The 21666-nt window shown below is 43.0% G+C and overlaps 2 protein-coding genes across 3 annotated transcripts in view; both read right to left on the bottom strand.

The window, feature by feature from the left end:
• Positions 1-1459, bottom strand: part of LOC111974975 (protein phosphatase Slingshot homolog 1-like) — a 69738-nt gene extending 68279 nt beyond the window's left edge. For both annotated transcript variants that reach the window (XM_024003095.2, XM_024003094.2), the window contains exon 1: positions 1072-1459. In XM_024003095.2, coding sequence (XP_023858863.1) covers positions 1072-1152 — 81 coding nt within the window. In that variant the 5' untranslated portion in view covers positions 1153-1459. The remainder of the gene's footprint in view (positions 1-1071) is intronic.
• A 5024-nt stretch (positions 1460-6483) lies between these two features.
• Positions 6484-21436, bottom strand: LOC111973741 (synaptic vesicle 2-related protein-like). The gene is made up of 16 exons (XM_024001125.2): positions 21202-21436; positions 19385-19545; positions 19000-19085; positions 18731-18829; positions 18305-18376; positions 13592-13716; positions 13347-13410; positions 12878-13003; positions 11669-11797; positions 11481-11554; positions 11137-11213; positions 10808-10912; positions 10528-10639; positions 10293-10374; positions 9847-9936; positions 6484-9702 (listed from the first exon to the last, which is right to left on the bottom strand). The coding sequence occupies exons 1-16, from the start codon at positions 21234-21236 to the stop codon at positions 9466-9468; spliced, it is 1674 nt and encodes a 557-aa protein (XP_023856893.1). The 5' UTR covers positions 21237-21436; the 3' UTR covers positions 6484-9465.
• Between the last annotated feature and the right edge of the window lie 230 nt (positions 21437-21666).

Consider the following 21666-nt stretch of genomic DNA (forward strand, 5'->3'; position numbering starts at 1 on the left):
TAAGCACAAGGAGCAGTACCAAGAGTTTATTTTGCCATCATGGAAGTGTTCAAAGCTCACCTGACTTATACTAGTTTGATTTTGGCAGACTATCTTTACTCTTATGGAAAGTATGACTAGGCCTCTACCACAGTGGTTCCCAACCCTTTTCGGTTACTGTACCACCAAATGAATTTTGCTCTGCCCAGCATACCCATGAAGTACCTCCTCATGTGCATTTTACCAGTAGGCATATAGTCTCATGAGTCTTCTCAAGTACCCCTGTGGATACACCAAGTTCCCCCAGGGGTCCTAGTATCCCTGGTTGGGAACCACTACTCTACCTCATGACTGTATGAAGTTACATGCCACATTTCACCTCATTGACTGGTCCCTTTTAGAAGACATCTCAGAACAACATAGAAAATAACCCATGCTGTCCATAACACTGACTTTAACATTAAGCAAGTAGCTAGCTAGTTTGCCTAATAAATAAGCTGGTAATAGCTGATGTATTAGGCAACTAACTTGATAAATGTTATCATTTGGGAGTACCAAATTGTATGGCACCACTGCAGTACACTGGTGATTTCTTAGCTGACTAGCTAGCTTACTGCATTCAGCAGCAGGACATTACGGTATGACTTACATGAAACTACCTGGCAGATAACCAGATACCTAGGTAATCAGGCTAACGATGCTATTGTAAATGAATAGCCAGCTAATGCTACAGCAGTTACGCTTCTCGTTAAAAGTAGTAAGGCAAACAAGAAACTAGCTAACTAGATTAACTGTACATTTGTTGTACGTTAGCTGGCAKGCGAATAACTTTACTAACTGGCAATAGCATTACGTTATATCAGTGTGTTACTGACAACTTTGCTTGCTAGCTTTTCTAGACAACAGCTAACGTTAGCTCGGTAGCGATTGAGTTGAGGCTAATAATAGCTACTAACGTTACCTAGTTAGCTTATCCCATTGCAACATATCTAGCTAGCACGGCTAGGCCTATGTCACTCCCACGTATCCTAGGTGTTTTCTTGCGCTTTGTTGACGTTTCTAAAACGTCTCTCCAGCTATTTCCAAGCTTACCTCCCCCACGTTGGTGGTGGTTGTGCTGGCTGTGGATGCAGCGCTTGGGGTAGGGGAGCGCTGCAAAGTAACCAGAGCCATGGCTGGGAGAGTGTGCACAGGCCGGTGTAGCCTGTCCAGAGAACAGCTTTATTCCGGGTGAATAACCTAAGGAAATTGTTTCTTGGTGTCAACGTCTATAGCGGTCGAAGCAGAGAATTTCATCGCCGTTAAATTTCCATCGTCCTAAAATCTGGAAGCCAGTTGTTCCTTTTGAATTTTCTCAAATAAAAATWGACGAATTTCATAGTAAGAACGTACAGAGCATGTACTTATCGTTCCCCATGTTGCGGCTTTCTCACTAGCTTGCACAAAACCGCTTCCACCAGGGGATGCACGCTTATGCTAGTCAGCTGCTGCCAGCCAACCACACAGTGATGCTGAGTTCAAACATTCTGATCCGATGGATYTTGTAGCCTAGCTAGGTTACCAATTCTGTCAAATACATACCTACATCATGACAGAATCTCTTCCAGTTCAAACTGTGTATTTCACTTGGCCTGTCGGTTAAAAATAATAAATGACATTAGCTACAGTTCATGTAATGCAACTACACAAACCTTCACAACTCGCAGAATGTGAGCAATCTTTTGCATAATGTTTTTTAGCCAACTGCTGTGGTTTTGTTTTGTTTTGTTGTTGTTGTTTTTTATATATATCTACATCCCGATTTTTTCACTGTTATATTTCAGGTTATTACACATTACACGATGTACAATTTCAGTTTACTTCCTACAGTTAGATGGGTCAGAGGTTCAGGTACACTCAAGGACATGGAAATGTTTACATTGTCAAAGTTATATGGAATGGTAGCAGATTCTGAGCAGGACCAAGCCAGTCACACAGTAGAGGTCTAAACAACTAGACCAGTAGAGACCAGTAAACAACTAGACCAGTAGAGGTCTAGTTGTTTAGCATTTTAAGCTGCTGTAATTAAGCAATAAGACCCGAGGAGGTGTGGTATATTTAAGCAATAATGCCCGAGGGGGTGTGGTATATGGCCAATATACCACGGCTAAGGGCTGTTCTTAGGCACGACGCAACGTACTGTCAGCCAATCAGCATTCAGGGCTCGAACCACCCAGTTTATAATGGCCAATATACTACGACTAAGGGCTGTTCTTATGAACAACACAAAGCGGACTGCCTGGATACAGCCCTTAATCATGGTAAATTGGTCAAATACCACAATCCCGAGGTGCCTTATTGCTAGTATGAACTCGTTACCAACATAAATAGAACAGTAAACAAGCATTTTTGCGTCATACCCGTGGTAGATTGTCTGATAGGCACACGGCTGAAATGCTGTATCAGCCAATTATCATCCAGGACCCAAACTACCTGGTTTATAATGTCCAACTACTACTGTATAAGCCCTTTGCTGAAGTAGATTAACTTGTGTCATTACAGCGTAGCAATGGTCTATCGTAGCAGTGGCTTCACTCAGTTTACATGTTCTGAATGGAGTCTGAATTCACTCAGCCCATCTGAATAGTCTACTGTTCAGCACCACAAACAGGTCTATGGAATTATTAAAAGACATGGCCACTGAGGCCCCTCTGTCTGTCACAAGGCTAAAGGATTAATGAAGCCTCTACATCACAAATGTAAACCAACACAGTCAAGGAAGGTAATAAAAATAGATGAGTAACAAATACATCCACTCTCTTTTATTGCACAATCCCTATTTTTAACAATCATGTGCTGGACTCTAGATAGCTTACACTCTTAGAAAAAAGGGTGCTATCTAATACCTAAAAGGTTTCTTTGGCTGTCCCCATAGGATAACCCTTTAAAGGACCCAAAAGGGTTCTACTTGGAACCAAAAAAGTCTCCACCTGGTATCAAAAAGGGTTCTCCTGGGGACAGCTGCTGGATTTTTACAAATGTTCAAACACGATTTCTTTGAGAATAACTGTATATTGGCAAATCTGTGGGATGAACTTGGTTTATCTGGTGGGAAGGGGATGCAAAAGAGAACTTTCTACTTATATCTTATGGTGGTTTCATCATCTCTCAAGGTGAATGTTATCTTTTGGGTCCCAGCCTAATGTCTATACACCATAAAAAGAGGTGCAATTTGGGTTCCCTGTATTACTTCATTTTCTATGTACCTTTAAACAAGTCAACCTGGCAATGTGTTGTTTCTAGGTTGGTCAGCATCTGACCATAAGGCCCTACAGAGGGTAGTGCGTACAGCCCAGGTCATCACTGGGGCCAAGCTTCCTGACATCCAGGACCTATATACTAGGCGGTGTCAGAGGAAAGCCCAAACAATTGTCAAAGACTCCAAGTCATAGAGTGTTCTCTCTGCTACCGCACYGCAAGCAGCTACCGCACTTATGCCTTGTCTCTGTAGMAGTCGTTCAGTGGTTGTTGGTGGGTGTTGCCAGCTGGGGAACTGGAGTAAGCGGAACAACTCTGAGGACCACGAGAAGGTCTGGCAGGGGATGTGCCAGCTGGAGCACAGCCTCAAGGTCACAGACCACTGAAACAAGCCTGGTCCCTGGTCTGACAGATGTTGAATAGAGGGGTTATCCCAGCACCTATGTTGATATGGAGTAYACAAAATACATGTACAGATACAGAATAACTACATTAGCTAGCTCCTCCCTGCCTGTTTATTCATGGCTCCCCCCTGTCACCTCAGCATGCCCGGATAGTGGTGGACTGGTCAGGGCTCAGGCCTGTTCACAGTAAAGTTTGAGAGGGAGACCATGCAGTCTGGACAATCCACATTTGAGGTGAGCCAACAAGAATATACAAGTTACTACTTCTTCAGTAACCAATATTTATTGTCTGGCTGTTAGTGTTAGGCACCCTGTAGGTTCCAGATAAGTAGTACATAGACATAACACTGATATGAATGTSTTGTTTTCAGGTGATCCACAACCATGGCCATGGAGGGTTCGGATTGACCATCCACCGAGGCTGTGCCCAGGAGGCAGCTAGGATCTTCAGGGAGATATTGGAACTGAAGGACTGGGGGGCCAAGGTCTTGTTTGTAAACAAGTGGTTTACCTAAACAGCAGTGGCATCATCATCATTCACATGTCTTTATGGGACCTCACAACGGTTTGCAGAGGAACCCGAATAGGAGGACACTCCTGGGCCTTTCAGACGACAATGATGATATTTCATATTTGCAAGAGAACAACTCTAAATCAGAGTTTAGATAGTGAAGTACCTGARTAACCTGAGAGCAGCTAACTTGGAACACAAATACTACCAGCCAGCCCTAAAATAGTTACATGCCAGCCATCAGGATAGCTTTTATYTCGTAACTATTAGGTGATCGGTGAAATCTATTTTGAAGTTACAATTTTATATTTTTGTTTAAGTGATGTTAATATATAGATACAGTACCAAGCAAAAGTTTGGACACACCTYCTCATTCAAGGGTTTTTCTTTATTTTGACTATTTTCTACATTGTAAATAGGGAATAGTGAAGACATCAAAACTATGAAATAACACATATGGAATCATGTAGTAACTTGGTGACAGCTTTGCACACTCTTGGCATTCTCTCAACCAGCTTCACCTGGAATGCTTTCCAACAGTCTGTAAGGAGTTCCCACATATGTGTTGGCTGCTTTTCTTTCACTCTGCTGTCCAACTCATCCCAAACCYTCTCAATTGAGTTGAGGTCGGTGATTGTGGAGGCCAGGTCATCTGATGCATAACTCCATCACTCTCCTTCTTGTTCAAAGCCCTTACACAGTCTGGAAGTGTGTTTTGGGTCATTGTCCTGTTGAAAAACAAATGATAATCCCACTAAGCGCAAACCAGATGGGATGATGTATCACTGCAGAATGCTTTGGTAGCCATGCTGGTTAAGTCTGCCTTGAATTCTAAATAAATCACAGACAGTGTCACCAGCAAAGCAGCCCCACACCATCAGACCTCCTCCTCCATGCGTCACAGTGGGAACCACGCATGCGGAGATCATCCGTTCATCTACTCTGCATCTCACAACGACATGGCGGTTGGACCAAAAATCTCAAATTTGGACTCATCAGACCAAAGGACAGATTTCCACCGGTGTAATGTCCATTGCTCGTGTTTCTTGGCACAAGCAAGTCTCTTCTTCTTATTGGTGTCCTTTAAATCAAATCAAACTTTATTTGTCACATGCGCCAAATACAACAAGTGTAGACCTTACCGTGAAATGCTTACTTACAAGCCCTTAACCAACAGTGCAGTTCAAGAAGCGTTAAGAAAATATTTACCAAATAAACTAAAGTAAAAAATAGGTTAGTTGAGGTAATTTGTACATGTAGGTAGGGGTGAAGTGACTATGCATAGATAATAAACAGCYAGTAGCAGCAGTGTACAAAACAAATGGAGGGAAGGGGCAGGGGGTCAATGTAATAGTCCGGTGGCCATTTGATTAGTAGTGGTTTCTTTGCAGCAATTCTACCATGAAGGCCTGATTCACGCAGTCTCCTCTGAACAGTTGATGTTGAGATGTGTATGTTACTTGAACTCTGAAGCATTTATTTGGGCTGCAATTTCTGAGGCTGYTAACTCTAATGACCTTATCCTCTGCAGCAGAGGTAACTCTGTGTCTTCCTTTCCTGTGGCGGTCCTCATGAGAGCCAGTTTCATCATAGCGCTTGATGGTTTTTGCGACTGCACCTGAAGAAACTTAAAAGTTCTTGACATTTTATGGATTGACTGACCTTCATGTTTTAAAGTAATGATGGACTGTTGTTTCTCTTTGCTTATTTCAGCTGTTTTTGCCATAATATGGACTTGGTCTTTTACCAAKTAGGCCAATCTTCTGTATACCACCCCTACCTTGTCACAACACAAATGATTGGCTCAAACGCATTAAGAAGGAAAGAAATTCTACAAATTAACTTGTAACAAGGCACACCTGTTAATTGAAATACATTCCAGGTGACTACCTCATGAAGCTGGTTGAGAGAATGTCAAGAGTGCGCAAAGCTGTCATCAAGGCAAAGGGTGTCTACTTTGAAGAATCTCACATATAAAATATTTTGATTTGTTTAACACTTTTTTGGTTACGACATGATTCCATGTGTGTTATTTCATTGTTTTGATGTCTTCACTATTATTCTACAATGTAGAAAATAGTAAACATAAAGAAAAACCCTTGAATGAGTAGGTGTGTCCAAACTTTTGACTAGTACTGTATATATATTTGATATACATATTGAACCAATAAAATGTTTTCCAAAAATGTAATAAGCAAATCTCACAAATGTGACCTCAGAATAGGACTGCAATATCAAACGAAAATGTTATTATTAGTAATCTTATTAACATAAAACAATACACTATCGTAAGTTCTAAAATTTATGAGGTTTGAAAATGAATCAATAAATAAATACCACCACAATTCAACATTCTTTCTCCTTCTTTGAAACATAATTTATTATTGTATCATACACATTTACATCCAGTGATAAGAATCTGTGCACAGACACTTAATGCAGCACTAAATCGCAAAGGCATTTGCGATTAGTAGACCAAGGTTCTTTAACATTTTTAACAACACCTTGTTTCACATGTTATTTTTTACAAGGGGACAAAGACCATCCCCGCACCAACAAACAAAAACAACGACAACCAACCCAGGTTTTGGTACAGTATATACAGAGATTACTTTTGCCCAGTTAGCAAAAGCTGTCATGGGGTGTACCCTGAAAAACCATTGTGATTATGTTTGCTTTGAATGATTTCACCCATGTKGTGTAATTACTACTGTACGAGACTGACAACTTTGGGTGACTACATTAAGAGGTGACAGTATCAAGTATAGTACAGTTCAAATATTTCACTTGCACTTCAGTTTCATGGCATATACATAAAACCCTCAAAATGCATATATGAGCATTATAACACCTGGCATGAACTTTCATCAGTACTCATATGCAATTTTCCTAATTTACATAAACTATAGTCATCGTGAGAAATAACATTACGACCTTCTCAAGACAGGTCTAGAATATGAGTGCTAATGAATGCTTATGCCAGCTGCACAGAGAGACTTTACGTAATTATTTTGATTGCCTCATTTACACTGAACAAAAATATAAACGCAAAATGCAAAAATGTCAAAGATTTTACTGAGTTACAGTTAATAAATGGAAATCAGTCAATTGAAATAAATGCATTAGGCCCTAATCTAAGGATTTCACATGACTGGGGATACATATATGTATTTYTTGGTCACAGATACCTTAAAAAAAGGTTGGGGCGTGGATCAGAAAATCAGTCAGTATCTGGTGTGGCCACCATTTGCCTCATGCAGTYTGCCACATCTCCTTCGCATAGAGTTGATCAGYCTGTTGATTGTGGCCTGTGGAATGTTGTCCCACACCTCTTCAATGGCTGTGCGAAGTTGCTGGATATTGGCGGGAATTGGAACACACTGTCGTACATGTCGATCCAGAGCYTCCCAAACATGTTCAATGGGTGACATGTCTGGTGAGTATGCAGGCCATGGAAGAACGTTGACATTTTGAGCTTCCAGGAATTGTGTACAGATCCTTGCGACATGGGGACATGCGTTATCATGRTGAAACATGAGGTTATGGCGTKGGATGAATGGCACGACAATGGGCCTCAGGATCTCGTCACGCTATCTCTGTGCATTCAAATTGCCATTGATAAAATTCAATTGTGTTGGTTGTCCGTAGCATATGAGTGCCCATACTATAACCCCACCGCCATCATGGGGCACTCTGTTCACAATGTTGACATCAGCAAACCGCTCGCACACACGGTGCCATTTGTCCCGTACAGTTGAAACAGGGATTCATCCGTGAAGAGTACACTTCACCAGCGTGCCAGTGGCCATCGAAGGTGAACATTTGCCCACTGAAGTCAGTTACGATGCCAAACTGCAGTCAGGTCAAGACGACGAGCACGCATATGAGCTTCATCGAGACGGTTTCTGACAGTTTGTGCATAAATTCTTTGGTTGTGCAAACCCACAGTTTCATCAGCTGTCRGAGTGGCTGGTCTCAGACGATCCKGCAGGTGAAGAAGACAGATGTAAACAGGGATGTAAACAAATTTGTGCACAACATTTGAGAGAAATTAGCTTTTTGTGCGTTTGGAACATTTCTGGGATATTTTATTTCAGCTCATGAAACCAACACTTTACATGTTGCGTTTATATTTTTATTCGGTATATAAGTGTCTAAACTGAAGCATAACTGAGATTTGTGACCTCACACCTCTATGAAGTGCATCATGTCGGATGGTTAACGTGGTGATGCGAAGCRGCAAACAACCCCAGATGTACAGATTTGATTATGTTGAGTGGGTAATTATTGTATCATTAGATAGCAATTCATTACATTTTTATTGTTCAGAAATGTGGTGGGTACTCTCTTCGTTCGCTGGACTTTATCCTGCTAACTGTTCCAAATGTCCMAACTGAATTTGGTAAAAGGMKTTTTATGTACTCTGCGCCATCGTCTTGGAACGCCTTACAAAATACTTATAAACTGGAAGAACTTGTCCCGATTGGTATTTTTAAATCACTGATGAATGATCTTGAGACTGATTCCCTGACCTGTCAATGTTTTTAATTTGCTGTTTTTGATTTTTGTTATAATGTTGTAATTCTATGGTTTTTACTAGATTACTTGTAGTTTTTCATGTTGTTTGTATGTCATTTTTGTAATGACTTGGTGCTGCCTATCTTGGCCAGGACGCTCTTGAAAAGGAGATTTTAAATCTCAATGAGCCCTTCATGGTTAAATAAAGGTTAAATAAAAAATAAAATAAAAATGTCATTGTTTTCATTATAGCTTTGCAAAATATAATGGATTTTTTGGGGCCCTTGACGTCACATCTCTGTCAAAAGCCCTCAATGTGTCCCTTATCCAAAACTGAGTGGTAGGACCTGAGTAGAACCATTGTTTTAAGGCTCTCTTAAAAGAAACAGGTTAATAGAAACAATGCAACAAAGCAATGTCCTCTATCACTCTTTCACCATCACTCTCACTGTTATAAATCTCGCTGTTCTTCTCCCTCACAATATGAAATTCAAATACAATTGAATGACAAACCCACCCTGAACAGTTTCTCTCCCTGCTACCACCCAGTGTATACTCAAGATAATCGATTGAGCTCTGTCTCACTCAGAGTGTGGTTATCCTACATTGGCAAAAATCATGACAGTGGTAGTGGTTGAAGATTAAAATGAGAGAGAAATGTTTTTGAATAACATTTTGGTGGCAGGCTCTCTCTCAAGTCACTGTGGTGCCTATATACAAACCAGTAATGACACATTGAGCTGAGAATGGACAAGGGCTGCTTGCCTAGCTTCCTTCTCCTTCATTGCCTCTTTCTTCCACTCCAGCGTCCCTCCTTCACCACCCTCTTGCATGTGCTCCGTCCTCCTGGGACCCAGAGTCGGAGTGTGGGATACCCCCAGAGCTGTTGGCAGGGGCCCGGCCCATCATTTCCTGGCCCCACTCGCGGTGGCTGGACTCCTGGAGGCCCCGGCCAGTGGTCTCAATGGGCAGAGCACAGGAAGCGATGGCAGCCAGCAGGCAGCAGATGCTGTACACTGACAGAGTCAGGTACACAGAAGACTCCAACATCAACTGCAGGACAGGGGGAGGAATGAAAACAGTATCACCAGCCTAGGTAGGATAACTCTCTATGTGATGGTGTGAATGTCTTTCAGTACACATTATGTAGAAATATTCTTTATATATTGGTTGTGGTAACCTTTAACTTTTTTTTACCTGTGCAACGAAGGGTGTGATGAGGGCTCCCACTCTAGCCATTCCACTACTAGTGCCCAGACCTAATGCTCTGGTTGCTGTTGGATATACCTGAGGAGTCAGGAGAACACCATGGGAATACATAATTTATTAACATTCAGAACAGACACTTCATGCTGTTTACGCAAAAGGGAATGTCAAGTTTTACGCATTATTTTTATTTACAGTATAATTTACTTTGTACCTTATTGACACTGTAATACTTATTAGAAACCAATGGAGAAGAAGAGTATGAACCAAATAACTATCCCTTAGTTTAGTCACAAATCTATCAAAGAAATAAAACTGAACAGAAACCTGACGTCTGCGATTTAGTATAATCTTTGTTTTTAAAGTAAGAGCTAGCATTCTATTGAGTTGATAATGTAGCCACAGGATACATGGGGTTGTATGGCCTATAACCTCACCTCAGGGGTGTAGACATAAGCAGCCTGGAAACCTCCTGCGATGAAGGCCCTGGCGATGAATATCAATACTGTCAGCCAGGTCCTGAAGCACAGACAACAATGTTAATAACAACAACAACAACACTGTTATTGTGTTGTCAGTTGCGGATCCACCACAGTGTTATGTTTGTCATAGAGTAGTGCATTGCGAATCCTAAAAGTAATAACTTTGTAATTTTGTATTGGATGGTCTTACCTCCCTACACAAGCGTAGAGTGGCACAAGGCAGAGAGAGAAGACGAAGAAGCACAGTGCCATTGTCTTCCTCCTTCCCAGCCGATCGATGGCCCACAGAGTCACCAGCAAGCCTGCCCAACATTAATACATCAACCAATCTATTCAGATATTCTACTAGTCTTTTTAATCAATAAGAACAATTTACAATCTACTTTATTTCACAGTACCCTGCTCCCCATGCAATTGTGTTTAACAATATTATGACTATTAGTTGAAAGCAGGAGGTCGAAGAAGTATACCTGGGAATTCAGACAGGGTGGTCCACAGCAGATCCTTGTAGTCGTCTGAGGTCAGGTATTTACACTCCAGGCTACACCTGGGCTCCCTCTTACTACCTTTTGACTCTAGAGCGAGACATAACACAAGAAACACGTGATGCTGAAATGACCTTGAGACTTAAAGGCTAATGTAACCTGCGGTCAATTGGAGTTACTCTTGGTTAAAGCGTTACAAAAATATACATTTTTAGTTGAATAAGATGGTTTGGGCTCAGCAGGTTAATACTATCCTTAAGAGTGTTTGTGTGAGTGTTACTGATGATGTCAGAGGAGAAGGAGCAGTAACTCACCCCCACAGGCGCCCCCCTCCTGGAAGAGCTCAGTGGTGAGCAGGACCAGGCCATAGTAGGCGAATGCATTAGAGAACCTTAAGAGATAAAAGAGTCAATCTAAGGATTCCCATAAGGAAAACTGGGATAATTAAGGATGCAACTCTTATGTTAAATAAAGGTTACATTAAAAAAATYTATGAAGATGTTCAATCAAAGTATGTAACAGAGCAGTACTGGTTATGTTTTAAAGATGTAAGAGTTTAAATTAGTCATCAGATGTGATCTACTAACTTTTAATTACCTGTATCTAGAAATTAGGAAATGTCAAGTTTTTCTTTGTTAAAATGGTTTAAGTTATTTACCAAATAAACCACAGCAGAATTGTGGTCCAGCGAAAATGTGGTGAGAAAAGATCCTGGAACTTCCCACGGTCCTCCTAATTGACAAACAGTCAAGAAACACAATATGACAGATAAACAACTGAAACAAGCCAAACTACTTTAGTATGCCCTGTACGTATTACAATATATCTTAATGTGCTGGGCTGTACCTGTCTGGCAGCAATTAGTTTTCCCAGGGGCATGGGGACTCCGTTCTCCTTGGCGATGCGCTTCAGAGTGTTCAGCGCTTTCTCCTGGTTCCCTGTCAACACATCATAGCGGGCACTCTCTGGCAGCCACTGTTTCCAAAACCAAAGGGTCAGTCGTTTAGTAGTGTAAAATAAATAAATTAAAGTGAATTGGTAGTAGCTGTTAGTGGCATACGAATGGTGGAAAAAGTACCCAGTTTCATAAAGATACCTTAGTAGAAAATGACTCACGTAAAAGTGAAAGTAACCCAGTAAAATACTACTGTCACGCCCTGGCCTTAGTATTCTTTGTTTTCTGTAATATTTTGGTTAGGTCAGGGTGTGACAGGGGGGATGTTTGTGTGTATTTGTCTCGTCTTGGGTGGTTGTATTGTATAGGGGGTTTTGTAGAGGTTATGGGGTTGTGTTTAGTGTAGGTGTCTAGGTAAGTCTATGGTTGCCTGAATGGTTCTCAATCAGAGACAGCTGTCTTTCATTGTCTCTGATTGGGAGCCATATTTAAGGCAGCCATAGGCATTAGGCTATTGTGGGTAATTGTCTATGTGTAGTGTTTAGTGTCAGCACTATTTGTTTGAATAGCTTCACGGTCGTCTGTTTGTTGTTTTTGTTCGTTTGTTTCGTCTTCTTAATAAAAGAGGATGTCTTTCTATCACGCTGCGCCTTGGTCCACTCTGCCTCATTACGACGATCGTGACAACTACTTGAGTTTTAAAGTATCAAAAGTAAATGTAATTGCAAAAATACACTTAAGTATCAAAACTAAAAGTACAAATAATTTCAAATTCCTTATTTTAAGCAAACCAGATGGCGCCATATTATAGTTTTTTAATTTACGGAAAGCCAGGGGGCACACTCCAACACTCAGACATAATTTACAAATGAAGCATGTGTTTAGTGAGGCTGCCAGATCAGAGGCAGTAGGGATGACCAGGGATGTTCTCTGGATAAGTGCGTGAATTGGACCATTTTACAGTCCCGCTAAGCATTCAAAATATAACGAGTACTTTTGAGTGTCAGGGAAAATGTTTGGAGTAAAAAGTACATTCTTTTCTTTAAGAATGTAGTGAAGTAAAAGTTGTCAAAAATAGTAAAGTACAGATACCCCAAAAACTACTTAAATAGTACTTTAAAGTATTTTTACTTAAGTACTTTACACTACTGCATACTCACAAAAGAGAGGATAGCGAAGATGAAGAGCGGAATGGTGGAGAGGCCGAGCAGCCAGCGCCAGCCCAGAGTGGGCATCACCAGGATGGCCAGCAGCACCTCAAACACAGTGCCCAGCGCCCAGAATATCTGCAGGGGCACAGCAATAGGTACAGGAAATGGTTGGCATGATGAGTTCCCTGGCACATTGAAGCAGATTCATTGATCCAGGTCAGTGGAGATCTATCCTGCTCCTGAGTGGCCACAAACTTGGCATCAAGAGGATCACTCACAAACAAGTGGATCAATTTGTACCTCACAGACCTGCTAATGTCTCAAATCAATGACGGACTTGACAGAGTTAAAAGTGGACCTCACAGGACGACTGCAGAGTTGGACAGAGCGATAGAAGCACAGGAGAGAGGAGTTGAGTTGGACATGCTACAGACTAGAGTGTAACTCTTGCTAAGTGATAGTAAAGGATAAGTCATACCTCGATTAGCAAGATGCAGGTGGCTCTGGACCTCATGGGGAGAAACTCTGCATACAGTGTCACCCTGAAGGGAGAAGGACATGTCACTATTATGCTACTTCTATGAACTATTATTGTGTGTCATTAATATAAAGTCAAATCTGTAGCCCACTTAACTGGGTAGATAACATAACCCAATCCTTTACTGTGTCCTACTACAGTATACTGTAGCTATTGCTATAATGCCAACAGGAAGGGATACGTACGACTGTGGGGCTCCTCCGATGCCGAAGCCCACCAGGGCACGGAGGAAGAGGATCCAGCCGTAGACGGGGGCAAAGGCGCTCAGTACACCGTAAAACATGGTCCACGCCACACTCATCTTCAGACKCTGTGTACACACACACACACACACACACCCACAACTSTGAGGTCTGACACAGACAGCAAAATACCCTAACTATCTCTACCACATATCACACTGTCATGGACATCCCTATTCCCCATCTCTGCCCAAAAGTTTATATAAAACTGATGTCTCATGAAAGCCTGTCAAAGCACATAACTAGGTCATTCCACGAAATGAGTGTATTTTGCATCCCTTTGAGATTAAGTAGAAATTGTGCACCAATATTGAATTTTAAAAGCCTATATTAAATGAAGTGCCCTTTAATATGGACCACATGGACCACAGATTTTTATATAAATGAAGACTTGCTGAAGTGCCAAAATGCATAATTTTCCACCGAGGGCCCTCTGGTGACTTCTAGGAAGATTTTAAATCCACTTAATCACAACATTTCTCCAAGTTCTCACCATCATTGTAAAGCCCTATTTATTTAATGTGATTAGTGATTCATTTAAGTCTGTCCCTCATTTTAAGGTAAAGCCTGTTARGTGAACAGAACTCACATTTTAATATGATTAAATTATTCCTTTTTCATATTGTTTTCAAAAGAAACATTGAACAGCTAATAGTCAAATCATAGTGTAAAAGCAGGTGAGTATAATGATGGGGCGGTAAGTCGGAAGCAGGTGAAACGTTTTAATAAAACAACAAAACCAAGAACACGACACTAACATAAGGCAGTACGCCGAGACACAAGAACAACTGGTTAGTGAACCTGGGAGAGTGACATATAAAGGGGAGGAAATTATGAAGGTAATGGAATCCAGGTGTGGGTGCACGTAATGATGAGTGCCAGGACTCCTCAGGAACCTCCCCAGCTCCTGATTCATCCTCTCCACCTGCCCGTTAGACTGAGGCCGATGCCCGGGTGTGAGGCTAACCGTGACCCTGAGCTTCTCCAAGAAGGCCATCCATACTCGGAATGTGAATTGGGGTCCACGGTCCGAGACGATGTCCCCAGGAAGGCCATAATGCCGGAAGATCTGATGGAAGAGTGCGTCAGCGACCTGGAGAACAGTGGGAAGACCAGGAAGAGGAATTAAGRGACATGACTTAGAGAATCTATCCACTACCACCAAAATGGTGGTGAAACCATCAGAAGGGGGAAGCTCAGTAACAAAGTCAATGGATAGATGGGACCAAGGTCGCTGAGGCACGGGAAGCGGCAGGAGCTTCCCTGCTGGAGCATTCCGGGGGGACTTGGTTTGAGCACACACGGAACAGGAGTTGATATACCGCGTAACATCCTGCACCAAGGTGGGCCACCAGTATTTCTCAGTGATGGAATGGATGGTGCGAGAAATACCTGGATGTCCAGCGACGACAGCTGTGTGTGCTCAGGTCAGCAGCCGATCCCTTATCGCTGTGGGAACATAGATGCGCGCGGGAGGACAATTCCGGCGTGTGGGCTCCCTCTCTAAAGCCAGGGGGATGACCACATCTACGTCCCAAACCACTGGATCCACGACTCAGTAGGATGGGATTATGGGTGCCTTCTGGACAGGAGCCTCTCCCGAATCGTAGTTATGGGTAAGGGCATTGGCCTTGATGTTCTTAGAGCTTGGGCCATAGGTCAGRGTGAAGTTGAAACTTGTGAAGAAGAGGGCCCACCTGGCTTGGCGCGGATTCAGTCTCCTTGCTGTCCGTATATACTCAAGGTTCCGATGGTCGGTGAGGATGACGAATGGTTCCTTGGCTCCCTCCAGCCAGTGTCTTCACTCCTCTAATGCCAACTTCACTGCCAAGAGCTCCCGATCGCCGACGTCATAATTCCTCTCTGCGGGGGACATTTTCTTGGAGAAGAAAGCACAAGGATACAATTTGTGGGTCCCCCTGTCTTTGTGACAAAACTGCCCCTACACCCACCTCCGATGCGTCTATCTCAACCACAAAAGGTAGCGTGGGATCTGGGTGTTTTAGCAAGTGAAACAGGTGAAACGCCCCTTGAGGAGACGAAAGGCCTCGTCAGCTGCTGGAGACCAAACCAACCTACTAGGCCCACCCTTGAGGAGGGAGGTGAGAGGAGCGGCGACGGCGCTGAAGTTCCTGATGAAGCGGCGGTAAAAGTTGGCAAACCCCAAAAACCGTTGTAACCCCTTGATGGTGGTTGGGACTGGCCATGGCCTTACCGCATCTACCTTCTTGTCCTCCATCCTCACTCCCTGCGGGCTGATTTGGTAGCCCAAGAAGGAGACAGCCCTCTGGTGGAATTGGCACTTCTCTGCCTTGACGAACAGGTGGTTAGCCAAGAGGCGTTCCAGGACTGCTCAAACGTGAGTGATGTGATCCTCCAGGTTGATCAGAGGAAGATCAGGATGTCATAGATGTACACAATCACCTGATGTCTGAGCATGTCCCTCAACACCTCGTTGACGAATGCCTGGAACACTGACGGAGCATTGGCTAAGCCAAAGGGCATAACCAAGTACTCTTAGTGACCAGACATCGTGCTGAACGCCGTCTTCCACTCATCCCCCTCCCGGATGCGAATGAGTTTGGTGAAGAACCTGGCCCCGCGGAGCTGCTCGATGACTGAAGGCACCAGAGGGAGAGGGTACCAATACGTTGTGGTGATGTCATTGAGTCCATAATAATCTAAACAAGGACGTAATCCTCCCTCCTTGTCAACGAAGAAGAAACCAGCCGACGCAGGGGACATGGACCTGCGGATGAAACCCTGTTGGAGCGCCTCTTGAATGTAGTCCTCCATGGCCTGGGTCTCAGCCACTGACAGAGGGTAGATGTGTCTGCGCGGAGGTGTAGCACCGGAAAACAGGTCAATGGCACAGTCTCAGGGGCGATGAGGAGGGAGACAGGTTGCACGAGTCTTGGAGAATACCTCCCTTAGATCCTGATATTCCTCCGGGATGTTGGGTTGGAGGAAAACCAGACTCTCAACCAATGTGGAACTAAAGGGGACAGGAAAGCAGGTCTTCCAGCTTTCAGGTGACCAYTTGGTGATTCTCATCCTCAACCATGAGATGGTAGGGTTATGGCGCTGAAGCCAAAGTAGGCCGAGGATGATCTTGTGAACGGGTGTACTGGTGATGAAGAAGGGGATGTTTTTCTGGTGATTGGGCTCCACGGTGAGGGTGAGTGGTTGGGTGATGTGTGTGATGGTTCCCGGATCCTAAAGGCCAACAGTCAAGACCTTGTACCGGAAAAGGAGAGGAGAGCAGGTAGGTAGTAATATTGAGAGAGCAGGCAAGGGTCTGATCCATAAAGTTCCCCGCGGCGCCTAAAGCTGTGGACACAGGACATGAGGGACAGTTAGCCAGAGTGATGGGTACTAAAAAGAGTCTAACAGGAAGCACAGTAGATGGAATACTCACTCCTGGTCCAGGGGATGGAACGTCACGTGACCGTCCCTCTGCTCTAGTGGATCCCGGATTCTGAAGTAACGGACACCGCTGGCACTTGTGCCCTCCCTGGCCACAGTAGAGCGCCSCAGCCCGTCGTTCCGCCGCGGGAAGGTGTGTTACCCCTACCTCCATGGGTTCAGGCTCTGATCCCGAACACTCGCCGAAAGAGGGAGAGAAGTGATGTAGATGCCAACGCTGCCGGAGGAGGTTATCCAGACGGATGGCCATCGCAATGACTGCATCCAGGGTGAGGTTGTCATCTCGGCAGGCCAGTTCCGTCTGGACCTCCTTGCGCAGACCTCTTCTAAATAACGTGCTGAGCGCCAGCTCATTCCATCCACTGGAAGCTGCTACTGTCCAGAAGGTAAGCGCATACTCAGCAGCCGTCTGATACCCCTGCTGGAGCTGAAGCGGACGCTCACCTCCCTCTCTGCCCTCCGCAGCATGATCAAAAATACATTTAAACAGAGCCATGTACCCCTCATAAGACTCAAGCTCCTCCTCTCCTCTCATCAACCCTGTTACGGTCAACCATGTGACTTTATTTGGAACTTAAAAGGCACTGCTGTCCCCATACCATAAGACTGCTATCTGAGTTGACCTTTGTATTTTATTCATATTTTTGCCTCTATGCAAAAATAATATGCACATATTATACTGAGTCTACACACACCCACTCACATACAATCATCATATATGCTGCTGCTACTCTGTTTATGATATATCCTGATGCCTAGTCACCTTACCACTATACATATCTACCTCTATCGATCCAATATCCCTGCACATTGTAAATATGGTGCTGGAACTGACCCTGTATATAGTATGTTTACTTACTTTATCGTGTTCTTCTTATTTCTATATCTTGTGTGTTTTTGTTGTACCTTGTTATTTTTTGTATTACATTGTTATTGAAAACTGCATTGTTTGGGTTAGAGCTTGCAAAAAAGGCATTTCACTCTACTTGTGCATGTGACATTAAAACTTAACTTACTATAGTTATTTTTTTATTTAAACTCTTTTTTATAAAGTTGAACATGTGCTTTTTTATGACAGAATGAAAAAATTAGGTGAAATCAAACGTTTTTTGGGGACTAAGTTACACTTCTAAAAAGGCACCGAATAAGTGGAATGACCCAACTGCTGTGAAATGCCAATTAGAAATCGATATAGACCTCCCCCATAATAAACCCAGCCGTTGAACTCACTGTTTTTCTGCCATACTTATCGGATATGTTCCCCCAAATGGAAGAGCTGATCATCATTCCAATGAACACCGCCTGGAGTTTAAAAAACAGAGGAAATGGATATCACATATGTAGAGGCCTTGTCAGTAATGAAATGTGACAGTGTAAGACTGCATTAACATCAACAGCTACTGCTATTACACTCATCACTACCACTACTAGTCCATACAATCAGCACCACCTTCTCAACAACTCATTGTTATTATTGATTAATGTACTGCATTGTTGAGGAAGCTAGCACATAAGCATTTCAATGCTCCTTTTATACCTGTTGTAAACTGTGTATGTGACGAAAACATTTAATTTGATTTTAACTACCGTTAGCCCACCAATCCAGTCATAATTTAGTGTTACTGGTAATCAATGTAAGAATGAGACTGGCATTACCGAGGTGAGTAGCGCCACCCACAGGCTTGGAAGCCTCCATTCACAGTGAAGCTGTGGTGCCAGGATGCTTAGAATCATCATCTCCATAGCATCAGCCATCTGAACAAACAGCGGCCATAAGGAACGGTGGGAAAGGAAACAATGAAGACACAGTGAATTGTGCTCATATACATTATACTCACATGTACAAGTTTGAAATACAGCACATACACAACATGTTATTGAACTGTTATGTTTTCTCTCGGACTGTCTTAAGCGTGGCTGCTCACCCAGGACAGACCAGTGAGGATGGAGAGTTTCCACTGGAACTTCCCAAAACCAATGGCCTCCACAGCATCCTCCACCATGAAAGTGTCTGGGAAGAATAAGAGGTGTAACCAATTAACAATAAATTCTATACCAACTCAAGTAGGAAATGACATAACATACAGATGATGACTTGCAAGTATGGATTGCAAGTTACTATGATAAATGTGTACGCAATGAGTAACTGTAGTCAATCTCATTAAAGAGAAAGGCCATTATAATAGCCCAGTGGTCCCCTGAGGTGGTAAGTGGAAGAAGAGAGGGGGAAGGCGATTTCATGCATATGGAAGTTATTATGAGTTTGGATGGGACAGTCAGAGTGGTGGCTAAGGAGGGACCCAGTCATACCATCAGTTGGGTTGGCAAACTCCCGGGGTACTAGTGCGCCATCGTGAAGTGCCACAGACTCCATGTAAGCCTGCCTCCCATCGATCTGGACTTCCTGCTCTCTCCCCAAGCAGTCATCCTCAGAGCGTGTGCTCTCACCCGTGCGACGGAACTTGACCACGCTGCAATAAAGAAAGCCAGGAAGATCAACTTGGATCAGTTTGCCAGCCTACTGTAAAGAAGTTTGTGCCAAAACAGCTGAATGCAGCTGAGAATGAGAGGCTGTTGCCTAGGTGATATGAGCTGTTCCTGCTGTTCACAACTGACAAACTTGTGTGCCACCTAATAATTGTGTGTAGACCACAAATAGATTTGATGTTAAGAAAAATGTAATTCTCAAATTTAGACAATACCTTAAACACCTGTATGTTATCTGTACATCAAGCTTATAAACTCCACATTTTGTAAGATGACAGACTGCTGCTAGAGGGTGGAACACTGTAAAAGGAACATGGAGGCAGCCCAGTGATGTCTTAATCACTGTGATTACTACACAGATTTGCCAAGGGCAGAAGAAATACAGCTGATCGCCCAGTGAGGAGCATAGAAATCAACATGCCTTGCTTACTGTGGTTCAGTTTCTTTCAGTTCTGTACAGAACAATCCCACATTTATCCCATATAGACTTGGAGAAGGGCATTGCTCAATGGACAGATTCTGTAAACCGTTGTGTTGATGGCTTTACACTTTCTGCAAGAAAGTTGCAATGAGGCCTAATTGCCTCAACCATCATCTCCTCTCAAGTAATAGCATAAGATCTATGGATCCTGTTTGGAAATATTATTTTGGGGTTCACACTGGGGAGAAAGACAGTTTGCTGCCACAGCCACATTGCACAATTTCAGTTCTCCAATTTTTAGGTAGTAACTGGGCCTACTGCCAAGTCACTGCTTTACTGGCATAGGAACAATTGTAAAGAGAATGTTGTGCCTTTTATTATTACACATAAAAAGGGAGAGTCTCAATAGAAACATAGTTGGAAATTGATGGTGATAGCCAGGTGTGGACAACTCTGGTCGACCAGCTTCAGTGAAAAGTGTGTATTTTTGTCAATAAACATAAATGAACGTAATACATTTTCATGCACAATAGATACAATTGTAGTATGACTATTCTAAAACCATTCCAAATCATGGTTATATTTGTTGCTACTAAATAATTTGTAATAGGCTGACATATACATCTGTTACCTACAGTATACCTACAGTAATTGTTAGGCTAAATGTGTGGCCATCGCTAGCAGAAATATTTGTGATAAAATGAAAATAGGCTACATGTTGTGTAACATATTAGATGTTAACCACCCCATTCTAACAAACTGGTGCAACTCATGCATGATCAAAATAAAGGCATGACGAATGATGTTGGCACAGTAGTAGCTTCATATACAATAGGCAATGATGTGAATGAACCCCCTGTGAAATATGCACACTGTCACTACCAGTAAAAAACAAATACAAATACTAGCCGACATTGTTGTAGCACCCATATGAGCAGCTGGGTCAGGGTTACTGTTTACCGGTCATTGATGCTTTGCTTTCAAACAAAACGCCCGTCAGTTCCTCGACATGCCACATTGTATTCGTGTAGAGTACTCTGACTAGCACAAAATATGAATACAATGTTGCACATATTATTATGTCAAGAGATCATTGTCACCCAACAGCTGCAATTCAAGCAATCACGAAAGAAAGGCTGTGGGCGAAGGGTCGGTTTAACAAAATGACCCAGTTTCGATCAAATTAGAAATTAATACGTTTTTTTATATATACACTCACGGGAGTTGTCTTAACTGGAACAAATCATCGTCCATTTTGGTGGTGTTTATTGGGTTGCACAGTGAATTGTCTCATCGCCATGACATCGTTATCATAGCGAGTCGAGATTTCAGCACCACAAGCTTGCGGAGAGCCACCCGTTCTGGTTCTCAGCGGAGAGCCAATGAGGGACGGGATATTCAGAATTATGTATATCATTGGATATTCACTATTTCAGCTTCCTGTGTCGTGTCAGAGCAGTGTGCCAGCCAAAAGGTACTGTGAAGTGATGGCGGCAGGGTCACGCGTGCGGGCCGGGAACAATGACGTATAGAACCCCTGGACAGCTGAGACTTTGTGTTGGCCAATAAGAGCCTTTAAGCCACCGGGGCGGCATTATCATACTTCTCCTTTCGTGTCTTTGATTAATGATGGAATCACGGAAAAATAATATAGGCCTTACCTACATTAAAATAGCCAACTTGT

This window comes from Salvelinus sp. IW2-2015, linkage group LG15 (genome assembly GCF_002910315.2).
Source record: "Salvelinus sp. IW2-2015 linkage group LG15, ASM291031v2, whole genome shotgun sequence".
Taxonomy (NCBI): Eukaryota; Metazoa; Chordata; class Actinopteri; order Salmoniformes; family Salmonidae; genus Salvelinus; species Salvelinus sp. IW2-2015.